Source organism: Centroberyx affinis, unplaced genomic scaffold (assembly GCF_046629955.1).
Source record: "Centroberyx affinis isolate AG114_WGS23_722 - 3 ecotype Tasmania unplaced genomic scaffold, CSIRO-AGI_Caff_v1 ptg009952l_1, whole genome shotgun sequence".
Taxonomy (NCBI): Eukaryota; Metazoa; Chordata; class Actinopteri; order Beryciformes; family Berycidae; genus Centroberyx; species Centroberyx affinis.
This window is the reverse complement of record NW_027284696.1, coordinates 48,196-71,153: the sequence shown is the minus strand read 5'-3', so window position 1 is coordinate 71,153 and position 22,958 is coordinate 48,196. Positions and strand designations below refer to the sequence as shown.

The following is a 22,958-nucleotide window of genomic DNA, read 5'->3' as shown; positions in this document are numbered from 1 at the left end:
TATTAATACAAAATATAATCAACTAATACATTTTGATGTATTATTATAGATTACTGTAAGCTACCCAGCAGTATATAAAGCAGTGGAAATCAGCCCCACCTTTTCCAGCTGCAACATTAAAGTGATGCTTACACATTAATGCATCAATAATTATAATTCAATAATATAATATATACTGTATTATTCTGAAATGGGCCATTCTGCATAATGAATACTTTTACTTTTGTTGCTTTAAGTACATTTTGACGCAAATACTTTTGTACTTTTACTTAAGTAACATTTTGAATGCAGGACTTTTACTTGTAACAGAGTATTTTTATACTGTGGTATTTCTACTTTTACTTAAGTGAAAGATCTGAGTACTTCTTCCGATCTGTGCAGGCAGGGGCTTTTGGACAGAACAAATGAATCAGGAGTCGTAAACACCATGGTGTGTTTCACAACAGAGAGGAAGTTCACATCAGGATCTACAGACTCATTTTGCATAGTATCCTCTTCTGTGTTCAGATCAAAAGGGTTGAATAACATATTTTCAAAACTGCCATATTTTGCAGTGACATGAGACGACAACGAGGAGTAAAACTCATCTTCCAGTAGACTATGTTATAGAAGGTCACAAGTCCATGATTTCTGTGATAGATTTAACATGAAATCCCTTTTTTTTACAGAGGCTTTGTGAGGTTTTGTGAGATTTCATGATCTTTTGACATTTAGAACAGTTGGCAGTGGGACTTTTCATATCAAGGACCCTTCATTTAGTCCACATCAGGGCCACGGCCTCTTCTACACTCTCTGATTGTGTTAACTTCTTGTGAATTAAATAATGGTGAAGTTTAACAATTGATCAGTTTGCTGGGGACCCACTGGAACCCCAGCAAGGTGGTCCCCGGACCCCACGTTGAGAACCACTGCACTAAACCACAAAGTAGACAGTGCACTTAATCCGATCGGATAATCAACCTACTTATTTTTTTTATATTAAGTAGATTCCAGTAAAATCCAGCAATTTCAATCCTATTCACCCAGTATATCCAAATGAAACTTGGTCGTTGGTATGGTCACTGGCAGGGTTTCTCCTTGGTTTCATTGGCATGATGCCCTCTTGTTTGTTCTCCTCACCAAGTCAAGTCCAAGTCAAGTCCATGTCATTAATGTCAAGTCTAAATATCTAGGACTTTTCAATGCAATATGGTTTTAATAGGATAAAAACTTGGTAAGAGCATCATGAGTTTGATTTCTATAATCAGTTTCAACTTCAATAAATTCAAATTCAGAAAACAGAATTTCAATTCAGTCGTCTGCTGGAACAAATCTCATCACTTTCAATCTAAGTCGTTTACACAAACACAAGATCTCAAGTCAAGACTTTAGAAACCTTTTCAAGTCATCAAAGCACAAGTCAGAGTCAAGTCTCAAGTCTTCTCTTCATGCATCAAGTCAGGTCTCAAGCAATTCAAATTGTGACTCAAGTCTGACTTCTGAGTCCTTACCTGTACAAAGTATATACAGTGTGTGTGACAGATAGAAAGACAACAGATTCCATAGTTAACATTGCAGTCAGTGCTATTCTCTAACTTGCAGTGTCACTAGTTAACATCAGCACCTTCAGGTTATTAGAAGTATATTTTGTCTGGAGGTGCACACAAACTTGAACCTTGAGGACACAGGGAACGCCCTCTGGGTTGACAACAGCTGGCTGACTGGCCAATAGGAATGCATTCAGGCCTCAAAACATTGCAGCACATGTTGGTTTTATTTGGGGTTTTATTTTGAAAGTTCTGACCAGAAATCATATTTTTCATTCTCCTGGCACCGATTCCATCATCCAAGTGATCAAACTATGCACCGACATTTATAATAATCCTACATAAAATAACATAATTCTAAAAATAAATGAGGGGATAGGTTACATAGCATGGGCTAAAGGATAGAGCAAGTCAGCCAGGAGAATGAAAAATATGATTTCTGGTCAGAACTTTCAAAATAAAACCCCAAATAAAACCAACATGTGCTGCAAAAAAAACATGTGCTATAAACATGTACATGCAACATGTACTATAAAAATCTCTCTTTCTGTCTCTCACTCTCTCTCTCTCTCTGCACATCACCAATTACTCCCCATTGGGCTTTGAGTTTGGGAATATCATCCAAAGACACTGGTATATCGTCGGGACAGATCCCAAGCTCCAAAACGTTTTCACAGAACCCCCTAAGGTTGTTTTTTTTTTTTTTTGTAGATTTCGAGCTTAAGTGTTACCTCTAATTTCCAGCACATACGCTACATCCTGGTCTTTTCCATCTCTGTCTTTAATGCCTATAATCAGGGCTATTCTTGGGCCTCTTCCCAATATGTATTAATCACAGGTTATTTTTACCCATTGGGCTGTACCTGTTTTTTCCTGATGGGGCTGTACCTGTTTTTTCCTGATTATGTGTTTTTTTCATGTATTTTGGTCTTGTAACTGACTGTTAACCATGTTAGGGCCCTTAAAATTCTATAAGTATATATATTGGCCCCTTTTTCTGCTGCTTCCCCCTTATTTAGAGATGGCCTCCTCTAGACTGGGTAGTGCAATTCTGTTTTTTAGGTCTACTGTGATGATGTGACTGCTCGCAGTCATCGCACAGGGTTTTTTCTTTTTCTCTTGTTCAGATCCTTAGACACATAGTTATGTGTATGCTTCTGTAAGCATATTCATGTCTGAACATTTGCTGTGTATACATATTTCCCAAGTCATGCGCACGTTTCCTTAGCCAGATTATACATGTTTTCGGTTAATCATTTCCATCTGAGCAGTCTTGACACCATCAAACATTCGGGGTACCCTATGCTAGCTAGGTTTACACTAATTGTTTGGTAACATTTCACCACCATGATACTGCGAAATTGAATTAACCACTGTAATGTCACAAACAACACAGACACATAGAATACTGGTCCAGCATTGAACATGTATTAAATACACCACAGAATAATTACACAGACCATACATACCTTGGTTGTCCCACACCTCAAAGAGTGCTGCCGGGTGTCGGCACAGTATTTATGTGTGACTGATGTCATTAGGCGCTACCACTATGTGGGGCGGTTTCTATTTTTGAGTGTGCTTATTCTTTGTTGTTATTGTTAAAGAAATATAATGATGACTAGAAACCTACATATAGTGGTGTCAGTGGTATGGGTAACGTGTGATATTTTGATTTTTGTGTAAAAGTTTACCTGTGTTTGAGGTGAAACTTCATACCACCCTGGACTAGGAAAGTGGTATGGTACTGGGAGTGGAGGCTTGATTGAGGCCTGTATTTAACCAGTCTGTGCTCAGACATGGGAGAGAGAGGTTGTGGGCACAATGCGGAAGGCTCTGTCCCAACTGACAGTTTGTTGTTTTGAGCAAACCTAAAGCTGTCTGATTGTTATATCGAGCTTGACAAAGTCTGATTAGACTTACTTTTTCTTTTGTATTGAATTATTCATTTTTGTACACTATCTTGACATTTTCCATATTTTGATTTTCGACCAAAATAAACCGGCAAAGACTGATCCTTCTGGTTGTCATCGTTCCTGATGCCTAGGCCCTCATCAAAGTACTTGTTTACAATGCCCTTCTTATTAGTTATATTATTTATTGAATCCTTTGCTTATTGATGGCCCTCTTTAGGCAGGACAACAAAGGTCACTTTACCCGAGATTTATAGGACTCTTACTGCTCTTGGTAATCAGAGGTAATTTGTTATGCGGATTTACTCTTTACTATATATATTTATATATTTCTTCTATTTTTCTTCTATTTATCTATTTTTCTATACATGTATTTACTGAGTGAGGCAGACTAATTTCCACATGGTCTGCCACAGCTGTGTATCCTACTATTTAACCATGTACTCAAGTGTTTGCACTACTGATCTTGAAAAGGACCCTTTAGGGTGTATTGAATTAGGGTCCTTGATATGAAAAAAGTTGAGTATCACTGATCTACCTCATCATGTCCGTGCGGGCTAGCGTATGTGGGTGAAACCTCCAGAGCTCTACGGACTGGCATCAGTGAGCACCGTAGCAACATCAGGCCTGGAGATGAACACAGCCCCATTGCTCTCCACTTCAAACAGGCCGGCCATAATATCAGCACTCTCAGATATATTTGCATTGAGAAGGTCAACAAATCCCCCAGGGGAGGGGGAAGAAACTGGAGAAGAAACTTCTCCAGCGTGAGGGCTTTCCACTCACTCAACACCATGTCTCCATACCTTTTCATTATCTGTTCATTCCCCCATGTTGATTACTGCTTACTTTTCATGGTATCAATAGGCTATTTGATCATTGTATAGCACATATGCCTTTCTGAGAGCCTACTATCGGTTATGTGTATTATATATACGCAGTATCAGCATTATATATACATATATACTGTATATATACATATAGTTCTTTTTTTCTGGGGCTTATAGGCAAGTTAAATGTCATATGACCACCTGTATGTAATTGTGATGTCATTGCATGCCTGAGTGGTATTTATTGGCTGTGTCTACAGTTTCTGTTTCACTTTGACTTAACACTATGAGTCAAATGAGCCAGGCTAGATTATTAAATATGTTTATTTATTATGTTTTTATTTTAGCTATGGCAACTAAGCTAAAATAAGCTCTTGTAACTTTGGTTGTGGTCAGTTCTATTCCAAATATTTTGTAAATAATGAGTAAGTTATACGTATTTGGGTTTACAGTGTAGCTACTGTATCCACATAAATATAGAAAATGTCGACCAAATCGATTGGTCTTTCAAAAGGTTTTACTCTTTGGACAATTTTATGGGGCCCAAAAGCAACCCTGGTCTCCCTTTCATTTTAAACAAATGAGGCATTTAAATCAAACAACAGATACAGTTCTCTTAACATTCAAAGTTAGTGAAGGGGAATTCTAGTGTCAAGGAGCTGTCATCAGGCTGTGCACTCTTTTCCCGAAACACTCCCCCATAACACCCATACACACCCATAACTCATTGCGCCGATCTAATGCAGTTCTACGGCATTTCTCTGATTGGAGATCTTTTCGATCAAGGCTCTTTGGCAAAGCCCTAATGCTGCATTCAAGGCATATGGGAATAACCGCGCTAACCACTTGGAGCCCGATAGCAACGACTTGAAAGTGTCTATAGACCTTTGATGCTCCTGATCAATATTTCATATTCAGCACACATGCAGTTAGTGAGTGATACATTTGAGTTCATATTTTATACCAAACAGTGCAACATCAACTGCTGACGAAAAATTCAGCAAGTAGTTGTGTCCAGCCGTAGCAATTTAAGAGTTTGATCACAAAAGAACTTAGCCTATGTGATTAAAAGAGTTTATTTGTGTTTGCTTTATTTTATTTCTCACATTTTTTTTTACAGTGGTATTTCCTCATCGCCATAAGCAGAGTTAAGTAGTATTTACCAACTGAAAGCTGAGGTGAACGGTATCTTCTAGTAGTATTCATCACCTGAGAGCCGCGGTGCGTGGTATTATCAAGTATGATTGTCATATCTCCCATCTTTCCCATGTCCATGAACGCGGCATGACGTTTCAGAGAGGCGGTGAAGAGACGTGCCCGTGGGCATGCATACTGAAACCTATGACTGAAACCCGCCCCTTTACGACCCCCAACCAACAAAATGATTACAGAACGGTCGTGTACTTCACCAGCGGTATATAAGGTCTGAGATATACAGGGTTAAAATCAGATATAATTCGACTGGTTTTATCTGCTGCCACTCCTCCACTCCACGTTACCCCTCCCCACTTGGTTTGGCTTCGGTTTTGCTCCCTTCTTCTGTTAATACGAGACGGACTGTAGTGACATTCAGATCATTCATTCATAACAATGGCAGCACAGGATTTTAATTTCTTGCTAGCGACGGATTCCTACAAGGTGAGTGGACCCGTTCCTGTTGTTTGTCACATATTTACCAGGTTTTAGTTGGCGACAAAATACGATTTAGCACTCTTAAGGTTAGTTCGGGATAGATAGAAGTCTCATTGAATATATTCAACAAAATGAGCCCTTCTTTCGGCTGACTGAATGGCTGGTTGTTCTGCTATGGAAAATGATTGTTACATTGTAATATATGCCAGTATGAGCAAACGAAACTAACTGTAACAGGCATGACGTCTCGCCCGTTCTGCTATTCAAGTGGACGTGGGCAATTGGGCTATAGGTGTAATTTACACCGAATGAAACTTCATTTAAATTCACAGTGTCAAGTATTCAAATTGGAATGGTCCCATTTTTGAGTAGGGCGCATGTAGAGGACTGTATGAATTGTAGCTTCTTATATCATATATGCTTGAGTGCCTAGCTAGTTCTTAAAACTAGGGTTGAGTCTAAAACCTGGAGCAGGGTTCCCAAAACCGTTTCAAGTTATGGACCACCAAATAGGTTAACCTTAGTCCATAGACCCTCGTTTAATCAGACTTTGTCCCAAGGAACCCTATCTGAGAGGATTTTTGCGGTTAGCTATGGTTGGCACAGAGTTAGGTATGAGTTCCAGCGAAATCCTGTAAGTGGGCAGGTCGCTGTGGGGAAAGTGAAACCTATGAAGAAATAGTGACATTACATTGCCTCACTGTGCTAACCTCAAAGGAGTGAAATCCCTTCCTCTCCCTTGCTTGAACCCGCACAGACACCTTGGTGGTCTGTGGACCCCAGAAGTCACTAACCTAGGGAGGAGTCCATAGCCTATGTTGTTCTTCATAGCAAGACCTTTAAAGCATTTCTGCAAATGTAATTTATGACAGTTACACGATTACCTGCTTAAAGTTGTGACCACTAACAAGGTAATCTGATTGATTTGCCCCCAGAATCAATAAAATAATGTGTTTAAATGTACAGACTGTAACATGAATAGGGTTATTATCACTCTACAATTGTAATTACATCTTATTTCAAGTTGTGTAAAATGCTGTTGGTGTCTCAATGTCACAATCAAAATGGATTTCCCTTTAAATAAGTTTTCAAGTCATTTTGTTATTTTTCTCAAATGTCTGAAATATAAGTGATGCTTTTTATTGTTACAGATTCCAGTTACCAGTTACAAATACCAGATTAATGAGACCTCATTACATGTAGGCTATTATGTAGTATTGCACTTCTTTTCGCATTAGTCCACAGTGCAGTTGACGTGGTTGTATCTGTATCACAGAGTCCAACCTTTAATTGGCTAAATCACTTTCATTTCAGTCAGTTCAGAAAGTTAAATCCCAGCTCTATTTGCAAGGCAGGGCCAGTCACTCCACTGCGACCTGGGCCCGCCTATGTTGGTATATATCATATGCCCAGCTGAGTGGGTTTAAATGTCAGATGTCACTGTTAGATGTCACACACGGTTTTCTACTGCAGCCAAATGGCAAAGGTCCTGATGATGACTGACCAGCCTTTTTATTAGCAACTGGAAAACAGGTCCAAAGTGTCAATATGGGTGGAGCTGATTTGGGACATTATGATGATCTCATCTCACCTCACTGGGGTTACTATAGCTTTACAGTACAGCAGCATTCCTTGATTTGAGAAAATAAAGCACTACAATAAGTGGTTAGCTCAGTACCTAGTGCCTTGTCATTAAAGGGGCAATAAATAAGATTCTTACTGCCCCATAGTACAAAATGACCATGATATATCTGTGGGGGTTGATAGGGTTGTTGATCAGTACCATTGATTACTTGGCCAGGTGCTGAGATCTCTGGCCTTCAAAACTCACTTTCCAGCCCCTACTCTGTTTTGGAACAAAAAAAAAAAACACCTCCAGTGGAGTTTCAAGACAATCCCTATCGGTCATGGTTAAATAAGAAAAACTTTAGGCAAAAATAAAAACTCACAGTAGAAAACTTCTTTGCGTGAGTTGGGAATTGAACCCAGGTCGCCGGAGTTGTAGGTTAATGTATCCGTCCTGCACTCCATATGTCTTAAGTCATCTTTAAAAGGAGAAAAGCCCGACCTGAAAGCCGGAGAATAGCAGGAGCAACAACCATGCTAACTATTTCACACCACAACAAGCGATCCATCAGCAAGGTGCACCAAAAAGTGAAAATGCTCTCACTTTTCCCACTAGGGGTTTCCTAAAATAGAACAACAAACCTACAAAGCTGCCCAGACAAACTTTTCTAAACACAGTGTACACACACCACAAATGGCAATCTGTCTTTAAATGTTTTCACATCCATAGACATAGACGTAGACATATACATATATATTGTATATATTGTATATATGTCTATGTACATGTATTATAGACTAATAGCCTAATAATGGTAATATATTATTTAAGATTCCCATCATTTCTTTGTTTAATAAGCAACATAATTCCTGTTTTATTCCAGTAAGATATGGGAGTATCTGGAATCAAAAAGTGTTGAGCATATTTTAATCACTACAAAGAGAATATGGCTTGCCACATTCTCATTTTTTTTATTTATTTTTTTTAGATATTTACAAGTCAGGAGCTATACTGAGAATAGTGATATACAGAAGAAAACCATCACAGACCTCCACCCTATGTTATAGTTTTTGTTTAAAAACTATAAATGTGTGAGTGTTAATCATCAAATCTCAGTACTGTGTAACATCTTGGAAAGTGATAACAAACCAGAAGAGTTGAGAGAAAAAATAAAATGGCAAGAGGAACTTGATCTAACCCTATCAGAAAGTGATAATAAAATAAAATATAAGCCTTTCTTTACATAAGACAACAGCATGTCAGTTCTGGCGAGAAGATGCATGGAAGTTTCAGATGAGATATTTTGTAACGCCTGTTCAACTATAGTCACATTTTCTGATCCTGCCCTGTTCTGAAAATGTACTGGAAAAAATATCTGTAAAGAAATTATACATGTTTCTAATATGGACATCAAAATTAACCATGCCAACGGGAGGAGTCAACAACCAAACAGGGGGAGCACATCCTTTTACTATTATTATTACTATTATTATCATCATCAAATTTATTTATTTATTTATTTATTTTCTAATTTTCTGTTTTGTTGCTATCTTTACCTTGTTTTCATGCCGTGGTGTTCCACATGTTGAAAAATAACGTTAGCTATATAAAAAAAAAAAGATATAGGAGTAACAAGGATTGTGATGATTGACAGACTGACGGATTACTTGCAGTATTTTGCACCACTAAAACAGAAAAGCAAAATGTTTTTTTCCTCCAAATCATACTGTTCTTTCAAGAATCAGGCCTACTAAACACAATGGCCCATACACTAATAACAGCTTTAGTCTTTGTTAGTCTTTCTTGGGTGCACCGCCTTCTCTGTAATCCCAGATATGACTCTGGCCCATGTTTGGTGTGTGTATAAGTTATGCAATCTTCAGGCCCAGAATTAATCGCTATCCCCCTTGCATAATTGGAGTCCCACAACCGTGATGATGCTTATGACATAGGCTGGATGCCTGCTCAATGCCTTTCACTTAATCAGTACCGACCAAAGAACTGCGTGTGATGTAGGCTGTGTTTTGTTTTCTGCTGAAATGCTTGGTTGTGTAACAGGTGTAATGATTAACCTCTAGGCTATATCCAGTACACACACTGCCAACAAAGTCAGCTTTTGCTTTCACTACTGAAGTTTGTAGAGAATACAGTGAGGTCCATTGTGCCTTGCCAGGTACAGCCCTTTATTTTATTTATTTCAGTTAATGCTGCATTCATGTTGTATGGGAATAACTGCCAGAATGACGCGAGCGACGGCTCAAAGCAATCACTTGAAGTTTTTGTGCATTTGAACTTGTTTGAAACTGTCAAGAGGCCATGATTGAAGTTTTCTGTACGTTTTGGTTGCTCACACTTAAACCAAACATTGCAGCATCAACCACAAACCAAAAATCCAGCATTTAGTTGTGTCCTGCCTTGGTATTTTTCCAAGTCACAATTCATAATTCAGGAAGTCTGATGAAATTGGGGTCCGTCACCAAACCCAGAGTTCCCAAGTAGTAGCCTATTTACGATATGAAAGCTGAGGTGAATGATACTTTCTAGTATTTACCATCTGAAAGCTGAGGTGAACAGCATTTTCCAACAGGATGCTCACATCTACTGTCTTTTGCATGGGACCTGAATGCTACCATGGCCATGTTAACCAAAACACCTCTCAGCATGTAGTTTAAATCTGTTATTGTGTCACTTAAAGGAACAATTAAGTGACGTTTTGCTGGTTTGCCTCTATGGAGGAAAGGTGGTCCATACAAAGCCTTAGTCTGTGAGAAGTCTGTAACCTTACAGTAGCTAATTCAAGTTGCGTAATGTTTTCCTCTGCACTCTGCATCATGAGACTTGCCAGGTGAAAATGATTAGCTTAAGATCCCGTGCATATTTCCCCTCTACTCTGACTTCATCCCATGATCATGGAATTAGCCTACAACAATGCTAATGGCCCATCCACAGCTCGTCAAGTAAACACATTGTGCCCGATATTGTCAACTCAGAGTCATTGCCCTGCCCTGCTCTTTGGTGTATGTGTTTGTCTCCCATTGCATAATCAAGGTGCTTGACTTTGAACCGTAACATTAGTGGAAGGCCAGTCGGGCCTGCTGCATTGTGCCACTGCCCAGAATACATTGACCTCCTTCACGTCAGCTTTACAAAACATTACCTCGCGCTGGCCGAGGGAATAAGATAGAGGAGGGAAAATATGGGTTGTCTCTCAGGTTACCACCATGTCAAAGAAACAGAACAGATTGTCAGCTTGGGTCCTCTGAGTTTCCACAAAGTGGTGATTGTATACGTTTGCAGCAGTCTCGCTGGGCACGGCTCCATCGCATTTTCACTAAAATGAAAACACTCAGTTCCCCCTTGGTTGCCATGGTTCTTCAGTTCAACATTTTGTGTAATTCCTGTCGTTGGTTGGGATGGTTTGTTGTAGTCACTAAAAACTAACAGCAGATGCTTTCCAAGGCTGAAAGTAATTACTTACAATTACTCTTGTTAATGTTAAGTATTGTACTTCACCACATTTTATATCACATCCCTTACAAAGAATACATTTTGTAGGCTCTCTGTGAGCATCGCATCAGAGACTGACCAATTGTAATTGTGTTGAATGAATCATGTTGAGTCACGCTTTACTTTGCGCACTTGTTTTTTGTAAAAATAAAAAAATCATCAGGTCATTATGTAACAGTGTTCTGTTTGGTAAAAAGGTAACAGTAGCTTACTCTTTAAATGTGTTTTTTAAATTAAAATTCTGTTTTTATTGAGCACATTTTTACGACTACTTTTCTACTACTACTACTTCTACTCAAGTAGATTGTCACACAATTCATCTTACGTCCACTTAAGTAAAAGTCCAGCCAAGTAGCAATGCTTCTACTTGAGTAGGATACTTTGGTAGTCTTTCCACCCCCTGATCATTTCAATGATCCTGAGCTAGTAGTCTTGAACTCGGAAGGGGGAAAGAGAGGGAACTTATCTAGCAGGCGGGAGGAGAGAGAAGTATGAGGAGAAAATGCATCCTGAAGATTTCTCCAAGTGAGGGGTTGTTGCTCTTGATTATTGAATTTGTGCTCAGGGAACACAAAGAGAGGCTTGTGCTTGAAGCTGTCATCATCCTTACCCTCTGAATCCCATGTTTGGCAAGCAAGAAACGTGATTACTGTACACGCTGGAGTCACGTTGCACATGAAGCAAACAATCCTTGGATTTTTAGCTTAGCTTATTAGTGTGTTTACTTAGGGTTTTGTTTCAGCTTCTTTTGCAATGTAAATCTTATTATCTGGGATGATATGACATGAAATTGATAAATGGACCTACTCAATACCGAGGTTAGTTATTTGTATCGAATGTCAATTTAATGAAACACTTACCAGCATGTTTTAAAATGTTTAGATCAGACTAGATGAATCTGTGTTTGGGACCTTGTGCCCTGGCTGGCCTTGCTTAATCCCTGTCTCTTTCTCTGTCTTCCAGATCACACACTACAAACAGTACCCCCCCAACGTCAGCAAAATCTATTCCTACTTTGAATGCCGACGCAAGAAGGGCTCCCAGTTCAATGAGGTGGTGTTTTTCGGGCTCCAGTACCTTCTGAAGAAGTACCTCACAGGTGCGTTCACAGACCTTAACCTTGACCTGGGAAATTAATTAAGACATAACCATAGGGTAGAAAGAAATACTGAGGCATTCTCATAGGTATTTTATTTATACTATGCCATTTTCTAACACATACATCTTGACATGAACTCATGAACACCTTAGAATGCAGGGGAAGTATTTTCAACACGACCATTCTGGCTTTTTTCTAACTGTTACTGCTAACTTCATCTAGGCAGAATATGTTTTGTGATCCTCTGTTGATCACAAAAATTGAAATTAGAGCGCAGGTCAGAGTCAACTCGAATAATGAAAGCACTGAGTGACATCAGTGAATACCAGGAACATCCGACACTTTTTCTGAACCCATGTGGGGGCATGTGGGCTAAAAAGTGCCACTGCTCTTTCTGCTGAAGTGAACTATTGCTTCAGGCCTCCGGGCTGGTCAGATAACCATGCGAGTGTGACTGCGGCAGACTGACCTGGATGGTGCTGTGCTGAGGAATGTGTGAACACTGAGCATTACCCCGCAACCTGGCAGCTTGACCCTTTTGTTTTCAAGCGGCGAATCATTCCAGGTGGATGGAAACTGAAACCAAAGCAGTTTATTTGCTTTCCAAATGTTACCAGGTTATTAAAAACGGGATCTGTTCGAGTCAGCGTCCTCTACTTCTGATATGACTGATATGATACAGTTTGATTGATTACATATTTATTGAAGGGTTGATCAATATTCCAGGTTGCCAATAGGAAGCCCTTAACCTGAATTGAGTCTAATGTGACATTTGATCAGATTCCACACAAGTTTGTGTGATTTACAGTTTTTTATGTTATATTATTGGCAGTATTATCCTGTGTTTCAATGGGAAGTTTTACCCTGTTTACAGTGAAAGCAACTTGGTTGATGGGTTGCTCTCTTTACCGGGTGGTGTGAGAGGCTCCAGTTGCATCTATGTAGTGGTCTGTAGCTACAAAGTTTTTCATGCACTAATAAGGCAGCATTAATCGAGATTAAACAGAAAAACTCAATAAAATTACTTCACAGCTTACCATTGACCCCAACGATTGGCCCCAAGCATCGTTTTTGAGACGTTTGTTCCTGTAGTCTTTCAAATACAAGTTGTAGAGAGCTGGAAAGCTTTGAATGGCTGTAGTCAACTTCTCATCTCATCATTTTGGACTTGTACGTGAAACAAGGAAGCACGGAAATCTGATTGGCAGGCAGCCGATGACCGCAAAACGTTCAGCTGTGGCCAACTTTTCTTGGCCGACAAGCTGTCCACACATTTGCCGAGTTTCTCTGGTCACTCAGCTCTATAGGAATTGAATGGACATCTGGTGACTTGATGATTGCGTTGCTTGCAGTGTGGGCTTGCAGTGTCCCATTATGTTCTTAATGCTACTTCAGAGGCTTTTCCATGCTGCCAAGAATAACATTCTGGCGGACTGCGCGTAATGTTTTGGAAATGTTTGGCATGAAAATGGTCAAATTTGGAAATATTGAATATAGACGGCTATCAGCAGCTGTAATCCAAACATATCAAATGCCCATATTGGTTGAACCCTCGTCTTGTGTATTTTCTGTCCGTGGTTGAGGCTCCAGTAGTGACTCGGTTTCTTCTCTGCAGGCCCAGTGGTCACGGAGGAGAAGATTCAGGAAGCCAAGCTCTTCTACCAGATGCACTTCAGACAGACTGTATTCGACGAGGAAGGCTGGAGGAAAGTCCTAGAGGTATCCAACAGTTTTCTACCTCTCTGTCCATCAGACAGACACACCCATTCACACAAAGAGGTATTCATCATCGTACAGCTCTACCCTAAACTGGTGTGAATGTGCTTGCTGCTTGTCAGAAATATGACGGCCGTCTTCCCATCCGGATCAAAGCTGTTCCTGAGGGCAGGATCATACCACGAGGGAACGTGCTCTTCACTGTGGAAAATACTGACCCCGACTTCTTCTGGCTCACCAACTACATCGAGGTAAAACTAAACTCACAAATGTCTTTATAGTGTTAGACTCTGTCAGTGAGAACCCGACGTACAACGTACCCAACGCACACACACGTTCTTATAATTTCAGCCTTCAAAAAATCTCTGGGAATTTATTTTATCCGTCCCGGGAGACCGAGGCTCATCACCGGAGTCTCCTGGCCAATCCGGGAGGGTTGGCAACCCTATCCGGACCGTTTGATTTTTGACTCTGTGAAAGAGAACCAAACCAGCTGAAAAATGAAACAATGTATCATTCTCGCATCAAGTGTGAACCAAGGAAGCGTGGATCAAGTGTGAAAACGTCCTCAGTGTGGTTATTTGGTGCCAAATATAGACCCGCCCATAGACGAGAAGTTTTGACATGATGCATGATAAATATTACAGCACTGCCAGTCATTTGATCTCTTTCCTGTCTTTCTCCTCAACAACTCTCCTCTCCCTTCCCCCTTCTCCTCCCACTTGTCTCCCCTCTTACTATCCCCCCCCCCCGGTCTCATACACTCTTTTCTTCTTTCTCTCCCCACCGTTCTTGTTTTCCCCCACCCCCTCCCTTTGCTGAGCATAGACCATGCTGGTCCAGATGTGGTATCCCATCACAGTGGCCACAATATCCAGAGAGTTCAAGAAGATCCTGGCCAAGCACCTGAAGGCCACTTCAGGGAGCCTGGAAGGCCTGGACTTCAAACTGCATGACTTCGGCTACAGAGGAGTCTCCTCACAGGAGGTCAGGAGGACGTTCTTTCTTTCCTTGTCACTATTCATAATCAACGTCACTGATGTAAACATTAACATAATAGGAACCAATGAAAGTCAGAGGGCAAAGTCTTTAATGACCAAAAAGCAAGAATGCAATATCAATCATCTACATTTCTCTACTAGTGTTTCTTTGGCTAATATGGCTGTAATTTATGCTGCGTTCAGTGGAAGTGGGAATATCATTATTCTTAGGAAAATTTAAGTGATAGTAATGTGATCTTAACCCTTGACTGTACTAAAATTAATGTGAATACCTTTAGTTCAAGGTCTTTAATTTCTATTCTAACCAATCACGACAGCAGCTCATTTCACCGATTACTACCTTTTCTCTAGTTGAAGGTGCTATTTTGTGAAATCAGCTGGTTTAGTGTTTGGTTGGAATGAAAACCTCTCTCTCTCTTTCTCTCCCTCCCTCTCTCTCTCTCTCTAGTCAGCAGCATTAGGTGGGGCTGCTCACCTGGTGAATTTCTGCAGCACAGATACAGTAGCAGGGCTGCTGATGGCACAGCGCTACTATAGCTGTCCTATGGCTGGCTTCTCCATTCCAGCAGCAGAGCACAGGTAGCACTCACACACACACACGCACACACACACACACACACACACACACACACACACACACACACACATACATATGCCCCAGGACTGCAAGATTTTGGCTAAAATGATAAACCTGTTTATTTTTCTAGATATTGTTCTCACAATGATACTTGCACAATATGGAGCAAATATGCAATGCACAATTTATGTGTTGGATATTACAGTAGCGACGTGACATGCAATATGATAGTATTAAAGTGTAATTCTTAAGTCCTTCTGATTAGGTGTACTGTTAGTACAGTGTTAGTGTCAATAGCCTTTGACAGCTATATCAAGAAATGAAATTACTTCCAATATTAATTATAGATGAATTTATTGTTTTCCCTCAAAACAAAATACAATGACGGTTAATGTCAACAGAATATCTTACTAGTATGATATAGAATCTTTTTCCACCATTAATGCAATCTTTATATTCTTAACAAAAAACACGTTTGACCAGTTATCTGTGGGAAAAAACACCAAAATATCATCTCCAGTAGCGTAACCGTGTTAAAAAAGTGTTTCAGGGTGGATTTTTTCCTGTAAGTCTTGGAATTAGTATTAGTATATCCAGCACTGTGACACTATGTATCACTCCCCTCCTGTCTTTGCCGTCCTCCAGTACCATCATCTCATGGGGAAGGAGCAGGGAGAAGGAGGCGTTTGAGCAGCTCCTGGACCAGTTCTCCTCCGGTCCGGTGTCTGTGGTCAGCGACAGCTACAACATCTTCAAGGCCTGTAAGGACATCTGGGGAGACAAGCTGAAGGAGCGAGTCATGGAGCGCAGCCAGGACTCCTGTCTGGTCATCCGGCCTGACTCCGGAGACCCCGCCGAGACCCTTATCGAGGTAAAGCAAAAAGGCTAGCGTGGCCAGTGTTGGGCTCCAAAAAATGAAATGAAATATATATAGTACACACACATATATATATATACAGTACTGTGCAAAAGTCTTAGGCACCCTAGATTTTTTATATACATTTCTTAGAAGTCTTAGATGTTTATTTGTTTTCTGCATTAGTGTGTCAGTAGACTGCTGTTTATTGTAAATGTTTGATATTCAGAAACTTTTCTTTTCATTAGTTTTGAAAGCATCTTTGCTTTATGGATTTCTTTGACATATGCCAAAGACTTTTGCACAGTACTGTATATATATATATATGTGTGTGTGTGTGTGTATATAGTGTATATATATATATATATATATATACTGTATACATATATATATATACACACTAATAATAATAATAATAATACATTATATTTGCAGCGCCTTTCAAAACACTCAAGGACACTTCACAAATCGACAAAAACACAACAAAGTAGACAAAACAACAAACAACGAACACAACATAAAATAAAATAAAGATTATAAACTATATGCATTTTTAAACAGATGAGTTTTGAGTCTGGATTTAGACACTACCAGTCAAAAGTTTGGACACACCTGACTGAATGCACTATGTTTTTCATTATCTTAAAGCCATTTTGAATTTCTTTTTCTTTTTCTTTTATTCATTTCTTTCCAAAGCCTTTGCCTTTCCATCAAGGCAAAGAGCGGCTACTTTAACGAATCTAAAATATAATATAGGATAGTTTTGGTTTGTTTAACACTTTTTTGGTCACTGCATAATTCCGTTTGTGTTATCAAATAGTTCTGATGTCTTTACTATTATTCTAAAATGTGAAAAATAGTAAAAATAAAGAAAAATACTTTTGACTGGAGTGTATAATGCAACTTTCAAAAGTAGTTAGTTAGTTGCAGTTACAGTAGTTACCGTTACTGTCCCAAAATTTGAGATTTTTGCTTGATCTTTGCTCTCCCTTATAATGATAAAAATAGGGCTGGGCGATATGGTTGAAATCAATATCATGATAATCATAAGGATTTTTCTCGATATCAATATATATCACGATATGGTTCATGTATGCAAAATCACGTTAAATAATCAAATTAATGTTCATCTCATTGAACCGAATGGTGATGTTAGGTGTGGTGTCAAACAAAACTGAAATTTTCAAATAATATTCCTACCATACCTCATTTTATCAAGAGTTTTTAAGTAAAATTTGCTTGTCATCATCAATTCAGACAGCAGAAATGTGTGTCACGATATTAAAATATCTTCATATCATCACGATATGATTCCACTGAAAGACGATAAACGATAATATTGAATTATCGCCCAGCCCTAGATAAAAACTGCAAAATCAAATTTGGGCTCACTGAGGCTTTAAGGTTTGGAGAGTGCCACACCTTGCCATACACAACTGATGCCCATGAATCAAACTTTACATCAAAAACAAAATGAAGTTACAAAGCTATAAAAAGAAGACTCCTGGTCTACAGAGCGGTATTTTGGGAGTCGTGTGTAATGCCTTGTGTTTGGTATTTTAGGTCATCAAGATTTTAGAGGAGTGTTTCGAGTGTACAGTGAACTCTGTGGGGTACAAGATGCTGCCTTCTTACCTACGCATCATTCAAGGAGATGGCATCGACCTCAACTCTGTGGAAGAGGTCAGAAAAAGTTTGTATTACTTGTATTATGTGAAGTACTCTGTATCTATCTTATTCTGACCTATGTCATATTCTTGTATTTTCTGCTGCTATAAAGACCTAATTTCCCCCACGATGATCATTAGTTTCATCAGATATAAGAAACATACTTTCTCTCTCTCTCTGTCTTTCTGCCACTAACACACACCAACCCTCTACTCGTTACCTGACATTGATTAAATGGCCATTAAGTAATCTACGGCCTCTATCAGCATGAAGAGCAACAGAACTCAGTATAAGTAGGGTCCTATAATTTCCACAAAGTGGTAAACACAGACAGAATTGCGGAAATGATGTTTAAGAACGAAATTCTAACAAACAGGGAATCCCGTTGATTCCGCTACTGAATTATATTAAATATCATATGCTTTGGTTGACTTATTTCTGATAGTAGGACTTCGGTCTCAGAGCTGGTAGACTTCCCCTTAGTCTTCCGTGTCATTTGCATGAATGAAGCTTCCCGACATATGGGCCGGACCCCTAACTTTATATGGCATTAGTGGGGCATCAATTATGCAAATTCACAATACTCATGAACGCACATTCATTTAGAACAGGTGGAATTCATAAAAAGAAAAAAATCACAAGGCCCTTTGGCAGACGAGGCCCCGAGCAATTGCCTACCTATGCCTTATGGTAAAACCGCCTATGTCTGGCAGGTGTCAATGTCTGAGTAAAAATCCCACTTATTGCCCCTTTAAGGGTGGGTACAAGAGAGGTATGAAGGCCAATTGATAGCACATTACATTTTAGGGAAATATGAAAGAAATGAATTAACCTCCCGAACCATGCCTTTTTCAAATATTAACAAGATCCCCATTGACAGGATTGTATGATCCTCCCCCTCTCCCTCTCACCAAGTCTTTCTCTCACAAAAAATCAATTTTAGCCAGTCTGAAGATTCAAACCAGTTCATATTTCTAAGTTTGCTTCTCATGAAGGACTAATAAAACAATCTCACTGAGTACTAACACACAACAAAAAGTTGTAGTGCCCTTTTTGCTGCTCTCCTTAGGTCTTGTTTTTGTTTCTTTTCCAGCAATTCTCTAGTGCCCAGGAATATCTTCTGGGCACTATGGCTCTGACCCTTGACTTCCTTAACTTTTGGTTGCTTGTAACGTTGACGATCTAGGAGTCGAAGCTCATTCTGCTGTAACATGAAATGTAAATCACGGGCGGCTGTCTGTCCCGGTGCGTCTAAAGCCTTGATTTCTTTCTTGTCGGTAGATCCTGCAGAAGCTGAGCGATGAAGGCTGGAGTGCTGAGAACATCTTCTTTGGCTGTGGCAGCGCTCTGCTTCAGAAACTCAACAGAGATACACTCAGCTGTGCCTTCAAGTGTAGCTACGTGGAGACCAACGGCAAGGGGGTACGATAACTGACTATTCCCAGGGGAAGGATTAAAAACCTCTTTGCCTTGGTTTTGATTACCTTGGTGTTTTCTCACCTGTTTGAGTAGTTTCCTCTCCCGTCAACAGATTATTGTAAATAAACACAAACTGCCTGGTTACATAATCAATAAAAAAACTACTACGTGACTCTTTAGAAAAGCTCTTTTATGGTATGAGGAATTTCTCTGGCTTAAAGCAAGACCTGGATCCCATGTTCCTATCTTTTTCCATCATACTGATAAATTCTGACCAAAATCTTGTCAGTTGCGTCACTATAGAGCTCCTTACATCTTGCTTGCCCGGGTGCAGTTCTCCAATACAGTCCTATTGGGCCAATGGACACGCCAAAAATTACCCCAAAAGCACCCAAAGCATGTCTTTTACAATATATTGATTGAGACATGCCGGTAAAAAGATGTAAATGAATGAATTGGCCGGAGTTATATTTTAAATCTGTACCACTTGCACAGATAATACTCAAAGAGACTGGCAGTTAAAGTCTTGAATTCACTTTTAAGAATATTGACTAGTTGTTTTAAATTTGTTTTTTTTATTTGTGTCTTGCCTAGATGGACGTGTACAAGCAGCCGGTGACCGACCCGTCCAAGGGGTCAAAGAGGGGTCGACTATCACTGAGGAGAAATTCTGATGGCTTCCTAGAGACAGTAGAGAGAGGGGCAGGCAAGCCTGAGGAGGTGGGATTGAGTTTAATTTGATCTTAAAGGTCCCATATGGTATAAAACAGGATTCCCCTTGCCTCTGTGATTATAAAGGAGTTGGATGGTCTATCTAAACATGGTGAAAGTATCAAAACACACGGTCACCAACTAAATCCACACAATCCATATTAGAAAAGCGAGCCTCTAAACGAGCTGTTTGGACTTCTGTAACTTTGTAGTGTCACAAAGGTTCGCTCATTAGCATTTTTGTAAGAAATAATAGACTAACAAAGTGTTTTTTTCAAAGTGGTTGAGCGGTTGTCATTGTTTATTACCGGAGAGTTTTCCCTACCTGTAGCCGCCGGGCCGCGGCGTCTCACGTTTCACTCTTGAAACGGTTAGCCAATCGGAACAGAGAGTCGTTAATATTAATGAGCCTTAAAGACACAGTGACAGAAACAGCCTGTTCTTGGTAAGGCTCAGAGAGATGCTGGAAAATGAACGTGTGAAAATGGATTGAGAGTGTTTTTGGTTCATGACACCACACACACAGCTTTGAATGGACCTCAAGACACAAAATAAAACACTGGAAAGTGGAGAATATGGGACCTATGAAGTCTGACTGAAATCAAATATGGTTGACCACTATTTTTGTTTATAGCACATATTCCTTGACAGTCAAATTTTTTATTAGTTTTTATTATTATTTTTAGTTTTTTATTATTAGAAATACTCATGTACTGTATCTCTGTGTGCTTTGCCTCCTCAGGATTTGCTGGTGACGGTGTTTGAGAACGGCGTCCTCCTGCAGGACTACTCCCTGGAGGAGATCCGGAAGAACGCTCGGCTATGGGAAGAAGAGGTGAGCCCCGCCCAGCACAACCAGGACCAGGAGCTGCCGCACAAGCACATCATCAACGGGCTGCATTAAGTCAGCCACAAAGCCTTTTCCCACATGCATATCATATTAGAGTATTTAACAGGGTGCACTGATTTGCTATGAGGTGGAGAAGAGCGCACTGTAGTCGCACACTGCGGGCCTCAGTACGTTTGAAAGACTCTCACCTCTGGACCTCTTGAGAGGGGAGTGAAATGCTGTTTCTCCCAGCAGTCACCACCAAGCACTACCATTCCCCCCCGCTTCCTCCTGAAGCGGCTGATAATGAGATTCTGTGCTGATAGATTAGCTTCAAACAGACTGCTGGCTTTCCAGCCGTCTCACGGTAAACTCCTCATTCCACAACCGAATGAGCAGCAAGTTGATATTAGACGGCCATGACCGGATCAATCAAAACTCAGGGTCAAATATGATATAACTCTGCATTTACACCAAGTCCATTATTATTATTATTATTATTATTATTATTAATAATGCTGAAGTATACAATAAATATGCAATCACACAAGCTGCATCATATCCATCACATCAGGGGTGGACGACACTGACTGGCTGATATCTGATTTTTAATAAAAGGCCAATATCAGCCCTATATATCAGCAAGCCAATATATCAGTCTAGCCCTAATTTCTGTCTGTGTTTTCTTTTTAGACAGTGATCTTTCCATGTAAGCACTGATTCAAAGGCATGCCAGCTTGTGACAGAATCCATAATGGCCCACAGTTATGATGGCAGCCTGTAACAAACATGTAAGACTTAAACGTTACAGGTTTCAGATATTGAGGGGGGAACACAAACCATTTACTCAAAAATACAATATAGTAGTGTTCAGTTGATTGAAGTCAGCCCGTTGTCTTCCAATACTACAAATGAATGAAGCGCGACTTGCAAACCTCTAGAGGGCGCTATTTCACCACAGCGTAGGAGCAGAACCCAAAGTGAATCATACCTGTGGTTTTTATTTCATATTTGTGATATATCTCAGACTCGCTTCCATCTCCAGGTCATTCTCAATTCATTTAGGAGGGGTATAGAGGGGGTTGGGGTTAGGGTTTTGTCTTTTTTTTTGCATTTTCTTTTCTGAACATAATGAATTAGTAATTTTGCAAAAATGTCCATTGTTGGCATATTCATTTAGCAAAGGTGTATGCAGGGGGAAGCTCTCTACCATTTAACACATTTAAAACAGCATCAACCAAGCAACAACGCATGCAAGTATTCAGGGTCACAGTGAGGGAAGACTTGCAGAAGCATTTTTATCTATAAGCCCGAGTCTTGAAGAATTACATTTATGCAACAATAGCTGATGTACTCACAAATTTGGTTTCCTGAAAGGATGAATGCTGCTTTGAATATGCCCCATTCAAGTGTTGCCTCAGGAGACGTTGACAGGCTGTTATTGATGCTGAATATACTGGCAATCTGATCATATTAGCACAAGTATGGAATGGTTTGCTTTTTTGTCAAGTCTGGATTTGTTTCTTATAAAACAGTTGTGCTGCTATAAAGATCCAGACACAGGCATACTGCACTACTCGCTTAACCTGCTCACATAGACTTTATGCAGACTATTAGTTTCAAATCAAAATTTAGAAAAAAGCCACGGAAGTTCGGCGGGAAACCAAGTAAAGCAAAGACCCAAAGTAATACACTGTAATACTCCACAATTCTGTATTTCAGTATATGAAGGAACAAAATAACATTACTATATGATACATGAACATTCACTTAATTGACATGAGAGTTGTCAATGTATTGTTTGTAACGGTGACAGTAATGCAATGATGATGATTGTGATTTCAATAGCAAGAATTTTGGGGCATTTCCAAAAAAAAAGTCAACCACTGAGCTCAAATGTCACGCAGAAATTGTTTTGATTGTGAAGATAAAACTTTGAAAGTGGACAGTATGCAAATTCCAAATTATATATATATACATATCTATATATATATATATATACATCTGTCTTGGGTTGGGTTGTTGTGGACAATAAAGGAAAACTCCACCCTCGGATCCCTGTACACTGTTTGATATTTTCAACTGTGATGTTCAGTGCATTCCAGGA

The 22,958-nt window shown here is 39.7% G+C and overlaps 1 protein-coding gene across 2 annotated transcripts; it reads left to right on the top strand.

Annotated features, from left to right (window-relative positions):
* The first annotated feature begins 5,661 nt into the window (after window positions 1-5,661).
* Window positions 5,662-21,926, top strand: nampt2 (nicotinamide phosphoribosyltransferase 2). 2 transcript variants are annotated; one of them, XM_071514782.1, is made up of 11 exons: window positions 5,662-5,907; window positions 11,939-12,074; window positions 13,690-13,793; window positions 13,913-14,041; window positions 14,619-14,777; window positions 15,240-15,370; window positions 16,014-16,239; window positions 17,788-17,907; window positions 19,174-19,314; window positions 19,906-20,031; window positions 20,765-21,926. In XM_071514782.1, exons 1-11 carry the CDS (start codon window positions 5,860-5,862, stop codon window positions 20,924-20,926), a joined length of 1,482 nt encoding a protein of 493 aa, XP_071370883.1. In that variant the 5' UTR covers window positions 5,662-5,859; the 3' UTR covers window positions 20,927-21,926. The 2 variants fall into 2 exon arrangements, with proteins under 2 accessions (XP_071370883.1, XP_071370885.1); XM_071514784.1 differs by having other exon boundaries at window positions 19,906-20,036; window positions 20,761-21,926.
* Window positions 21,927-22,958: the final 1,032 nt, after the last annotated feature.